Source organism: Podarcis melisellensis, assembly GCF_964234715.1.
Source record: "Podarcis melisellensis genome assembly, chromosome: 10".
NCBI lineage: Eukaryota > Metazoa > Chordata > Lepidosauria > Squamata > Lacertidae > Podarcis > Podarcis melisellensis.
The window spans coordinates 55236596-55258837 of record NC_138542.1 but is presented as its reverse complement, the minus strand read 5'-3'; the positions used below and the strand labels follow the sequence as shown (position 1 = coordinate 55258837).

The window sequence follows — 22242 nt, the reverse complement described above, 5'->3', positions numbered from 1 at the left end:
TATTCAGAGACAATATAGGGACGCTGGTGGCACTGTGGGGACGCAGGTGGCGCTGTGGGTTAAGGACATGACTTCAAGCATGCTAGAAGACGAGCCACAGACCCAGAGCAGGGAGACAGCTGAGAACAGGTGGCTCTCCAGATCTTGTTGGACTACAGCTCCCATCCTCTGTGATCAATGGCCATGATGGCTGGGGCATATGGGAATTGGACACAAGTATCCATCCCTATAGGGACGTGGGTGGTGCTGTGGGTTAAACCACAGAGCCTAGGACTTGCCAATCAGAAGGTGGGCGGTTCGAATCCCCGTGACGGGATGAGCTCCTATTGCTCAGTCCCTGCTCCTGCCAACCTAGCAGTTTGAAAGCACATCAAAGTGCAAGTAGATAAATAGGTACTGCTCTGGCAGGAAGGTAAACAGCGTTTTCGTGTGCTGCTCTGGTTCTTCAGAAGCGGCTTAGTCATGCAGGCCACATGACCCGGAAGCTGTACGCCGGCTCCCTCAGTCAATAAAGCGAGATGAATGCTGCAACCCCAGAGTCGGCCATGACTGGACCTAATGGTCAGGGGTCCCTTTACCTTTACCAGAGACAATGTGCCATTACTTACCAGGTCCTGGCGACTAGTAACATGGACTGAGTACTGCTATCATATGGTTCAAGATGGCAATTGCTTGACCATGGAGCAAGATGAGGGAGAGAAGGGAAGCTGGGCCACAGAATCAACTCTGCTGAGAGAACAGCAAATTTTGTCTCTTCCTCTCCTTGAACAGTTTTCCATAGCAGCTGGCTATTCCAATAACTAGCATAATTAAGAACTGGTGCCTGAATTTTCTTCTTTTTTTCTTCTTCCCTCTCAATCCCTTTTCCTTTTGTCCCATGTGCCTCTTAGTTTGTAAACCCGAGGTAAAGGCCTGTCTTATCACTGATCTTCCTTAACTGCTATGAGAGCCCTTTGTGGCTGAGAGGTAAGGTTAAAAAGGCTTCAAAGAGATATATACCGAGCTAGAAAGATTGGGAACATTTGTGCATTTTTAAGAACCTTTGAGGGTATCTTTGGGGTAACTTTCAAGGACAAAGGGACTCCCTCCACCTTCAGAACACTCAATATCTGACAGGAGAGACACCTCCTTTGAAAGTGTCGTCCAGAAACACTCTCAAAAAGCAGGGGGGGAAGATCCACTGAACTTTATTTCATGCAAGGTAGGTCTGCTTATGTGGAACTCTGTTGTTTTGTTCTGAAATGCCAGCCATCATCAATATTTCAATAGAAGGAAACTGACAGGTTTATGTAAGTCAATATAGCACAGAGAAGCTGTGGCAAGATTTACTTCCAATAAGAGGGAAGCCATGCCGTTTCACACAAGGGACAATTGCCCCCCATCATGCCATGCTTATGAGCTGCCAGGGAGTAGCTAGTTGACCACTAATGGAGACAGTGAACTGGGTTCGATGGACTTTGGGCCAAAAGCAACAAGGCAATGTGTCTATGCCTTTTAAGTCCTGGAGCTTGCTTTGCATAGAGAAGCCTTCCCCAACCAGGTGTTTTCCAGATGCTGCTAACTACATTTCCCATCAGCCTTGACCATTCGCCATGCTGCCTAGAGATGATGGGACTTGTGGTCCAAAACATCTGGAGGGCTGCAAGTCGAGGATGACTGGCATAGGAATTTGGGTGCAGCTATTGCTTGGCACTGTGGGGTAAACCACAGAGCCTAGGACTTGCCGATCAGAAGGTCGGCGGTTCGAATCCCCATGACAGGGTGAGCTCCCGTTGCTCAGTCCCTGCTCCTGTCCACCTAGCAGTTCGAAAGCACGTCAAAGTGCAAGTAGATAAATAGGTACCGCTCTGTCGGGAAGGTAAATGGCGTTTCCGTGCACTGCTCTGGTTCGCCAGAAGCAGTTTAGTCATGCTGGCCACATGACCTGGAAGCTGTACGCTGGATCCCTTGGCCAATAAAGCAAGATGAGCGCCGCAACCCCAGAATTGGTCACGACTGGACCTATTGGTCAGGGGCCCCTTTACCTTTACCTATTGCTTAAGGACAAAAATGAACAACATCAGCACTGACCCACTGTCAACCCATCCAGATGGGTGGGGTATAAACAGACTATTTTCAGGTGGGGAAGACCTTATTAGCTCTTTTAGCATTTCAGTTCATGGTGGCAGAAAGTGAAGCCTGCCGTGCAAACATATTTTCGTACTTATTCCCTGTTCATTCATGGGAGGGAAAACATTTTCAGGAAACACATTAAAAAATCATTATGGACTAGAGCCTTAAGTTGTTTTATTAAAAGGTGTAAATTACAACCAAGTTAGTTATTTCAGGGCAGGTACAATCTGGGGACAGAGACCCACTCTTGCTGTTATAAAACGTAAAAAGTCTGTTTTACACATCATAAGACGGCTAGTCTGCGCAGCATACGGACAGACCATTCTGACATCATGGAACCTCGATAGAACACGTCCTGTGGGATTTCCATGTGGGTCATAAGTCCTGCCCTTAGCATGCAGAGTCAGGCCTTAAGAAGATTGGACTCCAAAGGAGGAAAGGGGTGGGGTGGGGATTTGGGATGAATCTAGACTTTCCAATATACAATAGTAAATCAGGTACCTAATGACATTACTGCCTTTTTATGGCAGACTTCTACAAATGTGGTTAAGGTTATACACTTAAAACACTAAAGTAAAAAAGAAAAAAGAAAAAGAATAAAGAGGGCGAATTGGTACGTTTATTTCTTCCTATTGTACAATTAAGCTATAAATAACTTCTGGATAAAACGCCTAGCTGTCAATGAAACTTGTTAACCGATTACATTCGAGGAAGTCCCTTTCCCACGTAGCCCAGCACATCTTGACTATTCCAGTGTCTTCTCCTGTTTCCTGCCTTCTTTTTTCTTTTTCTTGGGCTCTGTTGACACAAGGAAAAAAATGACAGTGTTACAAGAGCATCAGAAACAACTCCACAAGGTGCCATAGCTGGACATTTGCTAGGGCCCCAGGATTAGTAAAGGAATCACTGCCCTAACAGTGGTCCCATTGCTCACTTGGGGACGAAAGCATCCCAGAAGATCAGATGCAGCCTAAGAGAATGCTCACTTTACACGCCTTGTTTCCTCCAGGTTTGGGGGCTATCTGTGAGTGCCTCCAAAATCCTGGTGCCAGAAATGATCAGAAACACAGCCAAAGTCAAAGAAAGAAGAAAGGTTTCTTCCCAAACATCTAGAGTGGCCCTGATCCTACTTGAATTGAACTGAAAGCCTTGCAGAGTCTTCAATTTGGGTCAGGAGGAGGCAGGAGAAAGAAAAACACCAAGGCAGACTCTCCTTGCACCTGCTCCAACCCTGGGAAAATCTAGGGCTGCCTCAACCAGCTCCAGCAAAACCCCAGTTGACTCAAATTAGCCCGAGGAGTTGCAGGATGCAGGAGTCATCCAGAGCCAGTGCACTGCCGGTTACTAAAGCACACCTTTTTTTTCCTAGTGGTATGTTTCACTCTGACAACCAAAACAGAGTTGATTTTAGACTATGAAAATGTAATAATTACACTCACTTAGAGCAGTCCTGGGTCAAACTTTGTAATATCTAAAAGCTCTTCCTGAACATTTTTTTTATTTTTTATTTTTGGTGGGAGGGACATTTTGGGAGGGGTATCTCTGCTCCTCTGAGCATTTTTATGGGAATGGAGTGATTTTTACAGGGATGTCCAATGCTTACCAGAAATAAATGTCTTCAAACCTCCACTGAGCTGATCCTACCATTTTATATTTTCCAGAATGTCTCATTCCAATACAGTGGTACCTCGGGTTACAGACGCTTCAGGTTACAGACTCTGCTAACCCAGAAATAGTACCTCGGGTTAAGAACTTTGCTTCAGGATGAGAACAGAAATTGCACGGCGGCGGCAGCAGGAGGCCCCATTAGCTAAAGTGGTACCTCAGGTTAAGAACGGACCTCCAGAACGAATTAAGTTCTTAACCCGAGGTACCTCTGTATATCTTAGGCTGCAGGGGCAATGATCACAAATGAAAAAGGGGGAAATAAAAAATGGCAGCTGCCAGCCTGATGAGTTTTATCCTACCCCCAAATCACTAGAGAAAAATTTGTCCCTACTTTTGTGGCTTGCAGATGAGGCCATGAAATGGAGGGAGATTTGGATAGAAGATCCTGCTTCCTAGGTTTCTACACAAGTTGCTGCTCTGAGCATGTCTTCTTAGAAAACAGGAACCCATAAGGTGGCCCATACCCTCCCAGTGCCACAAAATGCTGGGATAATCATGAAAACCCTTAAGCCATTGTGGCTTCTCTCTTAGTCACAGAGAGCCAGCCATTGGGGGTGGGGTAGAGGCATTGGGAAAGAGGAAGGAGGGCTTCTTCCTGAAGCCTAGTTAGTGCTTACTAGGCTTTGAGAAGAAGATGGGTGGACCGTAGGACCCTGTCAGAGCCCTCACGCCTCCTTCCTGAAGGACTTGCTTTTACCTTTCATTGCCAGGCACATGCTGGAATGCAACAGAGAGCTCTACCCATTGAACTTCCTCCCTGGAGGGCTCCTCTCATCCAGGGAAGGAAGAGCAGTTGCCCAGTTATGCCTGTGTGCCTCGCTGCCTCCTTCAATTGCTTCACCAGGCAAGGGAGCCAGCCTTTGTTGACTTCACTCTGTTTCTCCATCCAGTTAATTCCATTGAACGAGGCAGAGCTTACTTCCAAGCAGACGTGTTTAAGATGGAAAGCAAGAGTATGTTATTCATAGGACAGGGTTGTGCAGGGCTAGCTTTCTTAGGGGAGATGAAGTAGTTGCTCCCGCCGAGCTCAATGAAATTGAGTAAATATGCGAAGTAAATAAGCGAAGAGTCCTACTGCACACAAGCACTGACCTGGGATCAAGTGGGACTTACTTCTGAGTAACCTTATACAGAGGGCGAAGCTCCAGGATGCAATCTTCCGCATACACGTCATGAAAGTAAACGTTCCTAAACATAATGAGACCTGATGTCATGGACTGACTGGACACAAAGGAATAGTGGGAGGCACCAGCTGGGGAACCAACCACCAAGGGAAGTAGGTTCTGAGCCTGGGGAGTGGTGGTGAGACAACGATAAATGGTCAGAGGCAGAAATCTGAGAGGAGCTGTCAGAAGCTGAAGAGGTAACAGGGTTTGTTGAGAAGGGAGTGTCTGGAAGAAAGAAGTCCAGAATCAGAAGCTGCAGCAGGAGAGGATGGAGGCCAAGAGATGGAGATGAGTCAGGCTGGTGAAGAAGCCAGGGTGTCTCCCTCTCCTGCTGTGACCAGCTCCCCTCCCACCTGGTCTCCCAGGATCAGAAGAGGTATGAAGAGTGAGGAGCAGAGACAGGTGTGTCAGTGCGATCTCAGATTGCTTGGGAAAGACCCAGAGAAGAAGATTATTTAGGCAGCTATTGTAAGGTGGGGATCTTCAGCCTCCACAACTCTCTCATAGGGAGAGAAGATTTGCTGTGCTCCAGATCATATGCAGAGTACTTTCTCTCTGCTAGAGGTGAAGAAAGGCCAGGACTCCAGTCCCAAAGCTTTTTTCCTCTCAGCTTCATCAGAATCCAGATGGTTCTCCAAAGCAGCCTCTGTGATTTTATCTCCTCCTCCTCCTCCTCCTCCTCCTCTTCTTCCAAATCCTTGTACGGAGGTTGTTTCCATTTCCACATCACAATCGGCTTCCTTCAATTTAGTGATTCTGTGATCCAGTCTTCCCAACTTTCCATCAATTTGGTCTGAAGCTTCTGAGTATTCCTCATTTCCACCTCATATTCTTCTTCTTCATCCTCTGGCTCATTTTGTTCATCTTGACCAAACATTGATCTGAACATTTTCGGTTGTTCAGTCATCATCAACTGTTTAACAATACCAATGGTCACTTATTGATCCAAAAGTACCTTTGTCATACTGGATGCTTTTAATGTTCTGGATATCATTAGGCACCCAGTCCACCTTAATCCCCCCCCCCCTTAGAATCACAGCTACAATTGCACATTCTTTTCTCATGGCTAATGATGGGCAAAAGGGGTGCCTGACCCTTTAAAGCAGTGATGCTGATGTAGGATAGAATGCCCCTATTTTCAGCTACGGAATGTTGGAGGGCATGCCATCCCACTCTGCTTCCTCTACAGACGTGTGCTGGCAACGGTGCCAATTTCTGGTGAGATCTCAGGAGATCTTGCTGAAACCTTGTGAGACTTCACTGTAACCTGCCACCGCCACAGAATCCAGCTAAGGGAGGCTACTGCAGGAGGTGGCAGCAGAGTAGGGTGGCACTTTCCCATTTCACCTCAGGTGTAACGGGATGAGCCACCCCTGCAAGAAAGCAATGATCTACTCCATAGATGGACCATGGTGATGGACCACTGATGTTGTGGACTATTACTCCCATCATCCTTTACCATTGGGCATGCTGACTGAGGCTAATGGAATGTGTAGCCCACAGCATACCTGGAGCACCACAGTGGTCTACTCCCAATGCATATATTCAATGCCACTTTATAGACACCTAATACGCCTGAGGATTTTTCTTAAAATAAAAATTCAAAAAGAATATTCAGGGGCTCAGAAGCAAGGAAGGAGTGATGAGGAATAGTCTCTGGTTGAGGCAGAGGCGTTCTGATCACAAGTGCCAGCTCTACTTGGCATGCGAGGTATTGTCTCAGGGTCTAGCTTAGAACAAACTGAAAATAGCAGGCAGCTCCTGGAGAAACCAGGTCACGGCTCAGTGGAAAGCAAGGGAAAGGTTTTTACACATACATCTATAAACACAAAGACACCAGGACACCTCCCAGCTTTCCTTCCTTATTTACTGTGGAAACTGGGTTTACTTCCCTGAAAAACTTATTTGACCCTGCTTCCCACCCCCAGTCTCCTTTCTCTGCCCCACATGCTGGCTGTATTTCCCCCCTGTCTGCTAAGGGTATAGATTTTCCTTTCTTCCAGAAGAGAGGCAAAGACAGAGAGATGGCAGATGATGGAGGCCAAGCTACTGAGAGATTTATGGAGGCAAGCCGATCCAAACATGTTATAGGATCATAGAATTGTGGCATTGTAGAGTTGGAATTTCACTACTTATATTTAGAAACATTCATGGTAGTTGTTTTTAAATAATCTGTTGATATTATCTCATTTTTATTTTATAGTGCCTGCTATTTTTAAGTACTATTTTGATTGCTATTTTTAATGCATTTATACCTACTTTTTTGTAAACAACTTAGTTATTAAGCAGTATATAAACCTTGTTAAATAAATAAATTACGTAATTTGGAAAATCATATCACAGGAAGTGGGAGGCCTATATTGAATGATCTGAAATTAGGACTAGTTCTAACACTGGGCAAACTGAGATGTCTGGACCAGGAGGCTGTGGGGACAGCAGCCACAACCTAGCTGTTCCTTCTAACGCTCCACCCACCTACTGCTTCCCAGGAGGTTCCTCTCTCCCAGGACCAAATTATAAAACTTGTGGTCAAATTAGACAACTGCATGGTTTTTTTGCTCAATTTTACACCATAACTAGGGGTTCTAGTTCAACTTAAAAAGCATACCTTATGCAAGATGGAAGCCATCTATCTCTGGTTTAGGACACAATCCACCATCCCATTATTTTCTCTTGATCTGCCATAGACCAATCTAATTAGCATCCATTTCAGTTTTGGAAGAAAGCTGTTCCAGTTTAGGCTACACAGTTGTCACGGACTGGCTGGATGCAGAGAGTGGTGGGAGGTGCCAACTGGGAACCCCCCCCCATAGGAACCCCCCAGGGGAAGAAGGCTCAGAGCCAGGAGATTGGTGGTGGGACAATGATAAGTGGTCAGAGGGAGAAGAGGGAGCAGACTGGGAGGAGGAGGAAGGTGTCGGGAGCGGAAGAGGCAACAGGGTATAGTGAGCAGGAAGAGACTGGGGCAGAGAGCAGTTCAGACTCAGAGGCAGAGGGAGACCAAGAGGCAGAGATGAGACAGGCTGGTGAAGAAGCCAGGGAGTTTCCCCCTCCTGCTGTAACCAGCTCCCCTTCCTCCTGGTCTCCCAGAACATAGAGAGAAATGAAGATGGAAGTGAAAAGAAAGACAAAATGAAGGAATGTTAGGTTTCTGTGAAGACAGGACCATCAGTCCTCCTCATACCTCCCTCATTGGGGCAAGACCTACTGGGAAGAGTTGCTGTGATCATTAGGCCTGCACTGTTTTGGTTTCTTTGAATAAAGAGTTAACTTCACTGGCACCAAGTGTTTTATTGCTAACCTACTCCTGACTCTGGCTCCTCACAACAGTTGATGTCAAAATTCAGAATTATTGCATGCAGTTTGTATCACAGTATAAGCAGCTATTCTGAATGTGAAGTCATTCATATTGACTCCTTAATGGAAGATAACAAAATCAGAACAGTCCAATGAATCAAGTTTACATGCCTTATTGTGCGGGAATTTAAATTCCTCTACAAGTGTGCTGATTTCTCCAAATGTATGTTTGCTTCGGCAGGTTGGAGCCATGATTCAGCATCATTTGTATGGCTTCCATGGCTTTTTAGGATGCCATAACAACTCACAGTTGTTAAAACTGAGCCAGGCCCTCCTGTTATGGAGAAAAATAAATTGCGAAAAATAAAGGTAGTGCTTCGACTCTTGTTTTCCATTTGTGGCTTTAAATTGTGGGTTGCTTCTAGTCCTTGGGCACTATCTCTTCAACATAATTGCCTTCCCCCTGCTGCTTTTGTAGTAAAGGTTTATATACATAAAGTAAAGGTGATGGCTTAGAAAAGGCCGCCTGCAGCTATTCGGCACCGCTGAGCATTGCTATCAAATTACTAAGAAGTGATGCTAATCCATCACGCCTAGACCCAACAAAATCCACGGGGTTTAATGCTATGTTTGGTTAGGATTGGGGAATTCATTCCCAAGATTTCTTGCTTAACAGGTTTGTGAACTGAGCCTAGTGTTGGGATGTTGACTGTTTGCCAGCTGTAATTGATTGACCCCTGGATCTTGGCATGTGACAGGTCTCTTTGTATCACCAACATTTATAAACTCTAAGTGCTTCTGTTGGCACTATAAACACGAAGCAGTCACTTAACTCTTGTGGCTTTGCTCAAGGGATCTCGGGCTCTCTGGTTTTACAAGAATGATGAAGAATCTCAAAATATTCCTTCACAATGAGATCGGCTGGGCAAGGAAAACTCCCCGGTTTCATGGTGATGGACAGGCTGCCAACTTTTCTCTGATATGGCTGCTATGCCTTTAACAGATGTATGGCAGGCAGAAACTTTGCTGACAAATGAAATGGGAAAAGCCTCCCCTGTTGGATGTCCACTTGGCCCATATCTCTTCAATTCACATCCTACAAGAATAATGCTGGAAATCTTAAAGTCCGGGCCATGAGCAGAATACAAGCAGAATACACCAAACAGGTATCCTTTATAGAAAGATCAAGATCTACACTAAATCCAAACTACACATCTTCACGGTCCCCACAAAGCCTCAAGTTGCTCTTTATACAGCTCTTTTCTGTGTTGCACACTGCTCTGCATTTTCCCACATCTTTGTGTATTGTTCCGTTCCATAGGTTATGGAAGAAGTGAAGCTGTCGAAAACGTTGCCTGCGAGGCAAAGAAACGTACCATGCTTTTGCTGTTGTTGAAGCACAGTTAAACCTTCTTCTCTTTCTCCTCCTAAATTCTTTTATTAAATTTACAACCCGATCTTCCTCTCAAAGGAGCTTAAGGCAGCAATCACTTGGAGGCAGAGCTCGTTCCTTGTTACTACGTGGTCTGATGTGCTTCACACCATTGGTGGTGGGAAATAAAATACTCAGCAAAAAAGATACCAAGACATGGAGTTAGTTGTCATTCGTCTCATAGATGGGAAGAGAGAAAATAGCACATGGCTGCCATTTTCAGCAACAACCCGCCATTTCTTGTCACATAAAGTTCTGTCCTAGAATTCAAGCTCTTTCTCCATTCCTTTCTCCTTTTCATTTCTATATAAATATAACAACAAATCATAACTGCCAGAACTGAATATAGACAGTTCTTCCAGATGAAGACAACCCATTAGATATCCTCTGCAGATTGAACATGTCCTCTTTCCCAAAGTTTCCTAACAATTTCAAGCTTCTTTCACCTTCTCGTTCTTTCTGAACAACTTTCTGCAGCTTGAAAATCTTATTACATTGCCATTGGAGTCACCATCAGAGCTTCAACATTAGTCTAAACTCCATACCCTCCAACATTTCTCCAATTAAAATAGGGACATCCTAAGAAAACTGGGACATTCCAGGATCAAATCAGAAACCAGGACGGCTTCTCTAAATCAAGGATGTCCCTGGAAAATAGGGACCCTTGGAGAGTCTGGTATATAGAACTGGTATAGAAGTAAATAAATATATGTTGACATAACAGGAAGATGAATGAGCACCACAACAGTTTGGAAGCATAGCAACTGTCTTCCAAAGGTTAAAAAAAGGCTGGAAAGAAATTGAAAAGAAATTGATAGTGATTTGGTAAAGTCTCCAAGAAGGCTTGCTTGCTTCCTTTTATAAAAGGGCAGTATGATTGTGTTGTTGTTTATTGCTATGCCAGCTGCATTAACCTACTGATAGGATCTGTGTTTTAAACTGGTGGTGCAGCTTTGCTTTTATTATTCCACAGGTGTGAGAATTGCCTCTTGAAAATTCCTGTGAGATGCTTACAGAGGACAAAGGGTGGAGTGAAGGAGACAAGAAGGAAGGGCGAAATTAAATGAAAGAAAGAAAGAAAGAAAGAAAGAAAGAAAGAAAGAAAGAAAGAAAGAAAGAAAGAAAGAAAGAAAGAAAAGGAAGGGGCGTAGAAGCCAGAAAGGAAGGAAGGAAATGATTTACCCATTTAGAATAGTAATGAGAATAAACATTAGCTTATGCTGGATCTTTTTATCACAATAAGCATAATAGCTCCAGGCACTCTTGCTGGTGATGGGCACTGCTGAATGCCAAAATATGCCACTGAAGGAAGAGGCAAAGAAAAATATATATTGCTAGTTCATGCAAGCAGCACAAAAAGTGTCCTAAACTCTTCCTGAACCGTACCACTTCAGGGTGTCACATGTGTGTGCGTGTTTGATACTGTTGAATGTTCTCCCCGCAAAAACAGCTCCCTGCACATATTCAACTAGCTTAGACAAGGCTTTTCAACTGTGGGTCCCCATATGTTGTTAGACCACAATTGCTGTCATCCCTGGCTGGAGATGTTTGGAGCTGTGGTCCACCAGGACTTGGGGACCCAAGGTTGAAGAGCACTTGTCAAGCAGATGACCCTTCTCCCTGAAGGAATCCTTTACAACATGCAATGACATTTTTAGATGGGGAGAGCGTTTGGAATATGTCCCCAGTCCTCCTAAGATCAGAAGTGGTAAACTCCAGAATCCTGCCACCACCATCCACCTCATTTGACATATTGTGTAAATCAGATATAATAAATTATTTGCTATTATGATTTATTGCATTTGTGAGTTGCTTTATATTGCACAAGGCAACCCAAAGTGACTTACAACCCTCGATCACAAATACATGAAAACCAGGGGAAAGGATACATTAAAAACATCTCAGTCACTTCTAAAGGTCACATATAGTTAGGGCATCTTAAAAACATCATCTTAAATGCAGAGACATTACCTTGCCAACAAAGGTCCGTATAGTTAAAGCTATGGTTTTCCCAGTAGTGATGCATGGAAGTGAGAGCTGGACCATAAAGAAGGCTGATCGCCGAAGAATGGATGCTTTTGAATTATGGTGCTGGAGGAGACTCTTGAGAGTCCCATGGAATGCAAGAAGATCAAACCTATCCATTCTTAAGGAAATCAGCCCTGAGTGCTCACTGGAAGGACAGATCGCGAAGATGAGACTCCAATACTTTGGCCACTTCATGAGAAGAGAAGACTCCCTGGAAAAGACCCTGATGTTTGGAAAGATGGAGGGCACAAGGAGAAGGGGACAACAGAGGACGAGATGGTTGGATAGTGTTTTTGAAGCTACCAGCATGAGTTTGACCAAACTGCGGGAGGCAGTGGAAGACAGGAGTGCCTGGGGTGCTCTGGTCCATGGGGTCACAAAGAGTCGGACACGACTAAATGACTAAACAAAAACTATGGTTAGGCCAAAGGCCTAGTTATAAAGGAAAGTTTTTGCCTAGCGCCTAAAGGTAATGATGGCACCAGGTGAGTCACCCTAGGGAATGCATTCCGCAAATGGAGAGCCACCACTGAAAAGGCCTGTTCTTGTGTTGCTTCTTTCATAATCAGATTTTCACAGTTGCCTTTTTCATATATAGGCTTTCTAAAGGGAGCAATCTTTGCATTTTTCAAAATCTATTTACTGTTGATTGTTCCATTATCCCGTTGAACTCTGCTAAGTAGTAACTGCCAGGAAGAAGCTGAAATTGACAAGCTGTCCTAAGAAAGTCGAAGGACTTGCTCCAGAATACAGACAGGCCCCATTTTGATGGACTCACATCAGGGCTGACCCAAAACATTTTGGCACCTGAGGTGAACCGCAAAATGGTGCCTCTTCCCAGCCAGGAAAGATGGGGGAAAGTGAAGATTGACATCAGGAACAAAGGGGGGAATAAAGAGCTACATCAGGATTCACTGCCCCTGTGGATTCTACCGCCTGAGGCGTTTGCCTCACCTTGTCTCATGAGTGGGCCAACCCTGCCTCACAAGTGCTTCATTCATCAAGGCAATGGGCAATGGAGCTGAGCAGGAAATCCTTGGCTGTTCCTTTTCACATGCCCAACTTCCAATCAGAATGAAAGAAGTTGTCTATGTGAAATCATCACTGAAATCATTGGCTGAGAGAATGTTGTTGTTTTTAATGCTTTTAGAGTGTTTTAAACTGATTGTAATGAAATTGACTTTGCCACCCTGGGTTCCTTTGGGAGAAGATACAAATTGAATAAATAATAATAATACTTTTTTTAAAAAAAAAACCTTTTGAAGCTGAGAAAATCCCTCACTTTTCTGTCTAATTACTGTGAGTAGCAGCTTATTCTTTTGATTTCTGTAATGCTAATGTATACTAAATTCCTGTGAGTTCACCTAATGAACAACATTAAAGACAGGGGGACATAATAATCAATCATGAAGATGCGTCTAAAAACACAATAATACCACATGAAGGAAAATGCAGGGTCTCATTTTCTATTATGGTTGCATTTTTCTAATAGGACTGATGAATGATTTTTAAACTGATTGCTTGGGTGCGTTTGTTGTTGTTTTTTGCAATTAAGTGTTAGACCTGAATTCTTTCAGTTACCAAAATCATAACTTGGGTGCTTTTACAGGGATATTGAAAGAATGGAACTCTTTTACCTCAAGGATCAGATAAACCAACTAAAAAAAAAAAGCAGCCATCATTGTTAAGATGAGGCTGGCTTTTATATTTTCACCTTTGGATGTCTGAAGTATAGAATATTGAACTGTATCCAAGGAAGCTCTAAGACATTTTGCTGTCTGAATAGAAACAGTAAATGGTGCTCCCTCTCCAAATCAAGCTATAAAGAAACCAAGGCCGGACAAGTTGTTTTGGTACGTGAGGCAGATAACCTTACAAGTACCTCTTCTTGGGAATAAAAATATTGCAGTTGCAATGGCAACTAGTATACACTACTATACACCAGGATTCACAACTTAGATACCAGTTTGCTGCTCTTTCATCATTAAAAGCAGCTGCCCTCCATTCCTGTTTCCTGAGGCCTTCTTATGATGGCCCGCCTATTTCAAGAAGGTCTTAAGAAACAGGAGGAAAACCTCATTTCCCATTTCCCAAAGTCTTAGAACTTCTTGCAGTGACAGTTCCCTGAGGCAAAAAAGGTAATAGGGATGCAGGTGGTGCTGTGGGTTAAACCACAGAGCCTAGGACTTGCCATCAGAAGGTTGGCGGTTCGAATGCCCGTGACGGGGTGAGCTCCCGTTGCTCGGTCCCTGCTCCTGCCAAACTAGCAGTTCAAAAGCACGCCAAAAAGTGCAAGTAGATAAATAGGTACCGCTCCACTGGGAAGCTAAACGGCGTTTCCGTGTGCTGCTCTGGTTCGCCAGAAGTGGCTTCGTCATGCTGGCCACATGACCCGGAAGCTGTACGCCGGTTCCCTCGGACAATAAAGTGGGATGAGTGCCGCAACCCCAGCGTCAGCCACGACTGGACCTAATGGTCAGGGATCCCTTTACCTTTTAAAGGTAATAAGAGATGTGGGGACAAAATGTGTCTTTGACACCTAAAAATGCCTGAAATAGTTAGCAAGGAATGTGTGGATGAGAAGGAGGCAGAAAACTGGATTTAAGAAAGACAATCTGAGGGGGTTTGAGGAGCCACTTTAAAATGTTGGCAGGGGGATCTGGCCTGTGGCACATGGGTTAGCCACCCCTAGGGCTTTTTTTCAGCTGGAATTCACTGAAACTCAGTTCTGGCAACTCTCAGGTGGGCGCCATTGCCATTCTAAGAGAACAGGAAGACGTTCATGGTGAGTTCCAGCACCTCTTTTTCTAGAAAAAGAACACTGGCCATCTCTGATGGAATGTGCATAGTTCTCCTAAAATACAAACTGGAAACGGTTCTTCTTACAGTGCAGTCCTATACAGTGAAATGGCCATGTGCCTTACTTTACAAAGGTCAATCCTCCATTTGACGGTCTGTCAGTCCTCTGTTTTGAATGTGCCCCCCCCTTTTAAAAACGGGTTGTCCAGTGTTCAGTGTAAATACGGGGCGAGTTTTTTTAAAGAGGCCCTGTGGAACATGTGTACTCTGTATCCACAGGGCCTCTTTTAAAGGACTCGCCCTGTATAAGGAAGGAAGAACAGCAAGGAACTTGAAGCTGCCCATTAGCAGTTAGCTTCTGAACAGCAGAATTAGCAAATACCCCAAGAACCTGGTCACAGTCGTTGCCTATAGCAATGATCAATGAATGTGCATCAATACATATGTCAGCATATTTTATGCATATAAGTTATACACATTTTATGCAAATCTGGATAATCTTGGGCTGAGTTTGAGCTGAGCAAACTTAATACAGAGCAACTTGGCTCCTCTCATTTTACAGGGCTGAACTGAGTGGCTGTGGGTAGTTGAGAAGACCCATTCTACTGAGATTCCCTGGGAGAGTTCAAAAAAAGAAAGAAAAAAGATCTTCCTCCTTTTCAGCCCACTAGAGAAACTCTCTCATAGATTTGGTAATTCAGCCAAGATACTCATAGGGTCACCCTTCACAAGAGGCACTTTCAGGTGCTCTCAGCCTCCAAACTCCTGTTAACAAGTCTCTGCAAATGATCAAGATGAGTGGTTCTCTCCCTGTGACTGTTTACAGCTGACGTTTGTAGGTTCTATTTTTAAAAAACAAGCATCTTTGTTTAAATGTGGGCTGCTTCACATTTGGGTTTTTGGAACCCTGGTGGAAAGACACTTGTCAGGAAACAGCAGCACCTGCTGGCAGAAGGCGGCACTGCAGGCCACAGCATGAGCAACAAGCGGTCGCACAAGCTGCAAAAAAGAGGGACACCTAGGGGTGGAATTAGGACCAGAGACATGGCAACGTGTGATGAGTTGCCCATTCAGCTGCTTCCCCTCCATGGAAAAGCCCTTCAAGTCACAGCAGTCCAGATGGGCTCTATCAGGCGCCAAGCAGCAGCCACAGAAGGGGATCTCCGGGAAGCAGCAGTCACCAGAAAAGAACTCCCAGGACACAGCTTGAAGGCCCAAACATGCCACACCATTGTTGGTCAATGTCTGGTCACTGCCTAGATGGGACTCTGCCTTGAGTTCCAAGGAAGAAAGATGAGCCATAAATGCAATTAATGAATTAAGAATTGATGCTTCAGCTGAGACTCCTGCATTGCAGGTTCCCCAGAATGATGTCTTCTAAAAGTCAGATAGTTGTTTATCTCCTTGACATCTGATGGGAGGTGTTCCACAGGGCCGGCACCACTACCAAGAAGGCCCTCTGCCTGGATCCCTGTAACTTCTCTTCTCACAGGGAGGGAGCCGCCAGACGGCCCTCAGCGCTGGACCCCAGTGTCCGGGCTGAACGATGGGGGTGGAGAAGCTGGACTCACCTTCCACTCTGTGTACACAACTGTACATCTGGAAGGAGGTGCTTGCATGGACACCCCTTTCAGGCATCAATGAAAGCGTCGAACGGAAAGGTTGCAGCCCATCACTGTCCCCACCCTGTGTTTATTGCCTTTGTCAGTGGAATATCTAGAAGGGCTCTCCAATGCTGGTGGTTTTAAAAAACCTCATGAGCAGACCCCCATTAACACTCTGTATCCAAGGGAATTTTTTAAAAATTGCATTTTAGGTGGTACTTATTAATTTAACAATAGTGATACCTTTTTTGCTTTGTGGCATCATAACTATTTTCCAGTGTTTGTGAGACACTAATAGATCTGAAACTACCATTTGCTGACTTTCTGGAACACATTTCTTACAGCAAACAGACCAGATGATTACAGTGGACGTGCAGGTTGCGAACGTGATCTGTGTGGGATGCACATTTGCAACCCGCAGTGTTCGCCACCTGCGGCAGCACGTCTGCGCACGCACGGGTTGCAATTCGGAACTTCTGCAGTTGCGCAAAGCACATGTGCGACCGCCAAAACCCGGAAGTTACCTGTTCCGGTACTTCCGGGTTTCGGTAGGTTCGTAATCCAAAAAAACGCAACCTGAAGCATCTGTAACCCAAGGTATGACTGTATATGGTATAGAAGCATTCAACACATTCTCTTAATTACTATATTTCAACTTTTTTAAAAAAGCAAAACAAATGCAAAGCAAAACTTTACTGCCACCACATCTGTATAAAACCACCTTTTGTTGCATAATATACCGGTAATTGCCATTCTACTGTTTGCAGTATTGGCAATAATATCAAATTCTGCACCACTGCGGTGCTGCTCTAAATCTATTGGCATGCAGACTATAAATTGAGCTACCAATGTCAATTGCAAGGAAACGATGTTTCATTTATCTAATTTTTAATTTTATTTATTGGATTAGTATAACACCCTTCTCCCAAAGATCACGGGGCAGTTCACAACACAAAAATACAAAATGAGAACACAAAATACATGATAAAAAGAAGAACAAAAACAAACCAATGACCCCTCTCCCACAAACACTTTAAAAGGACACAGAATGTTAATCAGTCAAAGCCAAAGGTCTGGTTAAACAGAAACACTTTTGCCTGGCAGCTAAAAATAAATAATGAAGGCACCAGGTCAGCCTCCCCGGGGAGAGCGTTCCACAGATAGGGAGCCACTGGAGGAAAGGCTCATTCTTGTGCTTACACCCTCTGGACCACTCATGGAGGAGGTGCATGGAGAAGGGCCTTAGGTGATGGTTGCAGGGTCCAGGTGGGTTCTTATGGAAAGAGGTTGTGCTTAAGGTATTGTGGTCCTGAGCCATTTCAGTCTTTATAGATCAAAACTAGCATTTTGAATTGGGCCTGGAAACTAATTGGCAGCCAGTGCAGTTGAGCAAAGATCAGTGTAAAATGCTCAAACCATCTTCCCCCGGTGAGCGAATTTCCCAAACTGTCTTCAGAGGTCTTCTTATCCTCTCTGTCTAGATCAATGTTTTGCATGCAGAAGATCCCAGATTCCCTCTCCAGCGTCGCCAGGTATGGCTGTGGATGTCACTGGTCAGAAACCCCAGAGAGTTAGTTGGTGTAATCAGTGTAAGCCATACTGAGTTAGATGGATTGATAGTCCAACTCAGTAGAAGACAGCTTCCTATGTTCCTACGTTTTTTTGTGGTTCACATGTCAACACTGAACAGGAATCAATGATCTTCACACAGCACATAGTCCAACTATGGCTTTCACTCCCGTGGGATGTAATGACGGACACCAACTTGGATGGCCTTAAAGGAGGATTAGGCAGATTAATTGAGGATATAGCTATCAATGGTTACTAGCCACAATATCTATGCCATATCTTTTCTATCAGAGATAGCACGCCTCTTAAAGCCAGCTGCTGGAAATTGCAATGTTGTACTCATGTCCTGCTTGTGGGCTTCCTACAGGCATCTGGTTGACCACTGTTGATGCTGGACTAGTTGGACCATTCGCCCAATCCAGCAGGATATATATAGAACCATAGAACTGTAGAGTTGGAAGGGACCACAAAGGTCATCCAGTCCAACCCCTGCTATGCAGGAATCTTTTTCCCAAGGTAGGCCTTGAATCCACAACCCAATCTCATGCTCTGCCAACTGAGCTATGTTCCCTCAATGTACAGCTAAAGAACAGTGGTGGGTATTTTCTAGCTTCTACTCTTGGTTTGCATGGCGTCATGATGATTCCTTCCCCCACTCTTCCTCAAATCTTCTGCAATACAGAGACAAAACGTCAGCATGAAGTCTTCCCTGAAGGTAAAATGTTTGAGACACACAGCTTTAAAGGGCTCCTGCCTCCTTTGTTTTCTATCCTGCATCCGTCTCATTATCCAGAGCAAGTAAACCAAAAGAAAACTGCGATATTTGATTAGGCTCTCCTGTTTTTCGGGAGGCAGCAGGAACTCTGAACCAGTAAACAAGCACCCATGCAGCGCACCTTTTGTGATGGGCACACAATTCCTTGTCTTAGACACAGTGGTACATTTCACAGCTTCAGTTCCTGCTATCAGTTCCCCTGTGCACACAGCACTTGTTACAGCTGCAGAGTTCATTAAGAGACCCAATTAATTAGAACTTCTCCTTTTTAAAAAAACAACCTTATTTATCTGGGATTGACACAGGTATGCCTGTGGTTGAGCATGCAGATCTCTGTGTTCTGGGGCTTACATGGTAAATTATTCCTTCACATTTTTCACTTTTCTGAAGCTGTCCAAAATCCTGATCATCATCAGCAGCAGCAGCAGCATCAACATCATTACAACAATAAGTGTCTAACAATACCTGGGCATTGTATATTACAGTTAAACGGCAAACAGAAACGTGTTCCTGGCTGCAGAGTCAAAGTCGAAAATCAACCACTAGGAAGGGTAAGGAAGTAGACGTGGTTTAGGAAGAAGGAATCAAATGAAAGGAAAAGTAGAGGTGGAGGGGAGGATTCCAAACCATAAACTAGAACTGCTTCAGTGTTTATAGAAGTTTCAGGGCAGAATAAATAGGTTTTTAATTTAAAAGACAAGAAGGGGAAGGACAGATAATGCCCTTCTTATTATAAGATCACCTTAAATATAGCTCAAGTGTAAACCAAGCACACAGATTTATCTTATCAGAACATTTGTCATTGGGGGACCTACAAAACAAAAAGAATCTTTCTACAACTTTTTTCAACAGCTTGCCTTTCTTCTCAGACCTTGACAAAATGGCTTAGTTTTATCTTTAAGGCAACACTCCCTATCCTTCACAGCCAAAAGAGGTGTTCCCTTTCTTAATTTATTTATGTATTATATACCTCTTGAATGTAACAAAACCTCTAAGCGTTTTATGGTGGCAAACCTTAAAGTCAATTGTCTATAAATCCTAGATCTCCTTTATCAGTAGTTTCTTTCAGACAATATAAGATGCATTGACAAGATCTATTCTAAAGGAATGTCATAGCCAGTCATTTCATTGGTTGTCTTTAGTTCAACCTGGCTAGAGGGTGATGCAATAATGGGAGCTGCAGCAAGGGATGCTGAAGGATTCTGTCAACAACAGAAATGGCAGAGGAAGATGCCAATGTAAAGAGAGGGCTTGATTCCATCTTTTGGTTCCATCCTTCCTCTTTCAGACTGATGCTTACCAATACATCTGATTGAGGTTTCATGCTTTGTGGGTGGTAGCTAATGAAACCATGCAAGGGTACCATGAAGTTATCAACCAATTTTTGCAAGTGTGGGATGTAGGGAAAAAAGGGGGAAATTATGCAAGTAATAACATCTGACACAAATAGCTCCAGTTCTGCCAGTTGAATATGAGGCATTGTCCCTGGAGAACACAGTGCAGGACTGTCTGTCTGTTCCAATGGGGAAACGTTGGCCTGGACTGATCAGAAAAGTCTTCTCTTGGATATTATTCTTTCCTGGAGGTGTGTTTTAGCTTGCAGGGACCCATCTCTAAATGGCAATTATATTCCCTCTTGTAGCTGAAGCCTTGTGGATGTTTGTTTTGAATGGTTGCATGATGGCTTTGTGGGCATGTTCATTGTTTTGCACTCGGTAAGACTGGGTTGTCCATTTCCCTTTTGTGGTCTGAGTTTTTGTTCCTGCTTACACAGTCTGCGAAACTCTAGTCAGCTCTCAAACAGGCCTGTGCCCCCTGCTTACCTGTCCTTTTAACTAGAGATGTTGAAGACTGAATCTAGGGCTAGCTGTATTGCAAGCCACTGAGTTATGGCCCTTCCCTGCCAAGGCAAGAGTTCAAAGAGACCGAGAGCAATGTTGGAATGATGGGAAAGGCTCTACATCAATGATTTGTGAATGTGTGTTACCTTGAGGTTTGGGTTTGGTAAGCTTCCCACAGGGCTTTGAGATGGTGACCGTCTTCTGGCAGTCTGCATTGTGTAGGGCTCGCTTGAGGTTCCCAGTTCGAGTCTTCAAGGCAGTGTTTAGGTCACACTCTCCCCATGCCTGGAACTGGTATTTACACTCCGCTGCAAAAAAAAGTGAGCACATAATATTTTATTATCTGCATTTGAAAGGTAAGAACAAAATATGACTACTTGAACATCCTTGTATGTAGGGTAGCTTCCTTCCCAAACAGGGCAAGAATGGTATTGCTTTTTAGTTCCAGTTACTTTTGCTAATATTTATGTTAGGTCATTTAGGACCAACCTCTTTTATATCAGGGATGGGGAGCCTTTAGCGCTCCAGATGTTGCTGGACTCCAGGGCCACACTCTGAGGCCACGTTTACACCATGCATTTAAACGCCTAGGATACCACTTTAAACAGTCATGGCTTCCCCCCTAAAGAATTCTGGGAGCTGTAGTTCATTAAGGGTTCTGAGAGTTGTTAGGGAAACTATATTCGCCTCACGAGAGCTACAATTCCCAAAGGAGCTTAGCAATCAATCCCTCTTCCCTGGGGACTTTGGTTTTTTGAAGCCAAAATCTGCATTACAGAATTTGGAGAAGGGCAAAATCCAAAGGGTAACTGTGTTTCACTCTGCACATTCGTCTGGGGAGATGCAGAACTTCTCAAGTCACACACGCACACAAATGCAAAAAGTGAATTCCTCATGCCCAGAATTTTTCAACATGATCATGAAACCAAATGAATTATCTCTCTGCCCACCTGTCTGCCTTTACTTATGTTTTACTACAGAAAATTGCCTTGTGGGATATTGCATTTTCACTAGGTTTTCCTTTCACCCTGCATCAGAAAAATAAACGCTCCACAAATCGTAATCCTAATGGAAGAGAAATGCCTAATTTAGTAGGATGATATGCTCAAATCTCCAGCAAATGAAGGCAACAGAATGTTGCTCCTAATTACTTTTCACCATTGCTTTATCATTTAACTGTCTCATCAAACTGACTTCCTGTTGATCAAAATTTCCTGTTCTCCCAAAGACTTTGATGAGCTAATTAACCTACTCAGTCTGACATGGCCATCTTAAAAAAATAAAATCACTCTGATTCTTTTTTGAACTTTTGGAGAAATAAATGGAGCTTGAAAACTCACTTTTGTCCTATGACGCCTCCACAGCTTCCTTTTTCTGATATGTCATCCCATGGTGGCCAGTTTGTGGCCGGTGCCCATGGCACTTTCTCAAAATTCCAAAGGCACCCTCTGGCTCAGAAACGTTGGCAACGCCTAATCTAACAAATGGTTCAAGGTATGTACTCATACTTAGCATAATGGTTAATCTCAAGCCTGTAAACATTACCTCCAAATTGCTTCTTCCAGTTGCAGGGGATCTTACACCTTTGCGTCTTCATTGTTTGCTTACAATCAACTCCAGTCCGGGTGCCTTCACGGGTCCCTAGCCCACAATCTCCGCTGGTAGGGACACAAACGCTCCATTGCCATTCTCCACAGTCAGATTTTTTCACCTTCTTCTCTGGAAAGAACCACAAGGAACACAACTCAGAAGAAAATAAAGGTCAGGGTGCACCTAAAGTAACTCGTGTGGACTGCCTGCTTGGGACGGGAGGTGACTGCAGTGGCGTAGCGTGGTTTGCCAGCCCACCATGGCTGTGCCAGGTAGAGGGGGAGGAAATGGATGGAGTACACATAGGCATTCAACTGCCTAACAGCATTTGCATCACCCAGCGATCACAGCAGCAGAGATA

The 22242-nt window shown here is 44.2% G+C and overlaps 1 protein-coding gene across 1 annotated transcript in view; it reads right to left on the bottom strand.

Moving 5' to 3' along the window:
* Positions 1-2269: 2269 nt before the first annotated feature.
* Positions 2270-22242, bottom strand: part of PTN (pleiotrophin) — a 98803-nt gene continuing 78830 nt past the window's right edge. The window contains exons 3-5 of the mRNA XM_081927496.1: positions 21837-22010; positions 20438-20599; positions 2270-2910 (exon numbers count right to left, since the gene is read on the bottom strand). Of these exons, the coding sequence (XP_081783622.1) occupies positions 2858-2910; positions 20438-20599; positions 21837-22010 (389 nt within the window). The 3' untranslated portion in view covers positions 2270-2857. The remainder of the gene's footprint in view (positions 2911-20437; positions 20600-21836; positions 22011-22242) is intronic.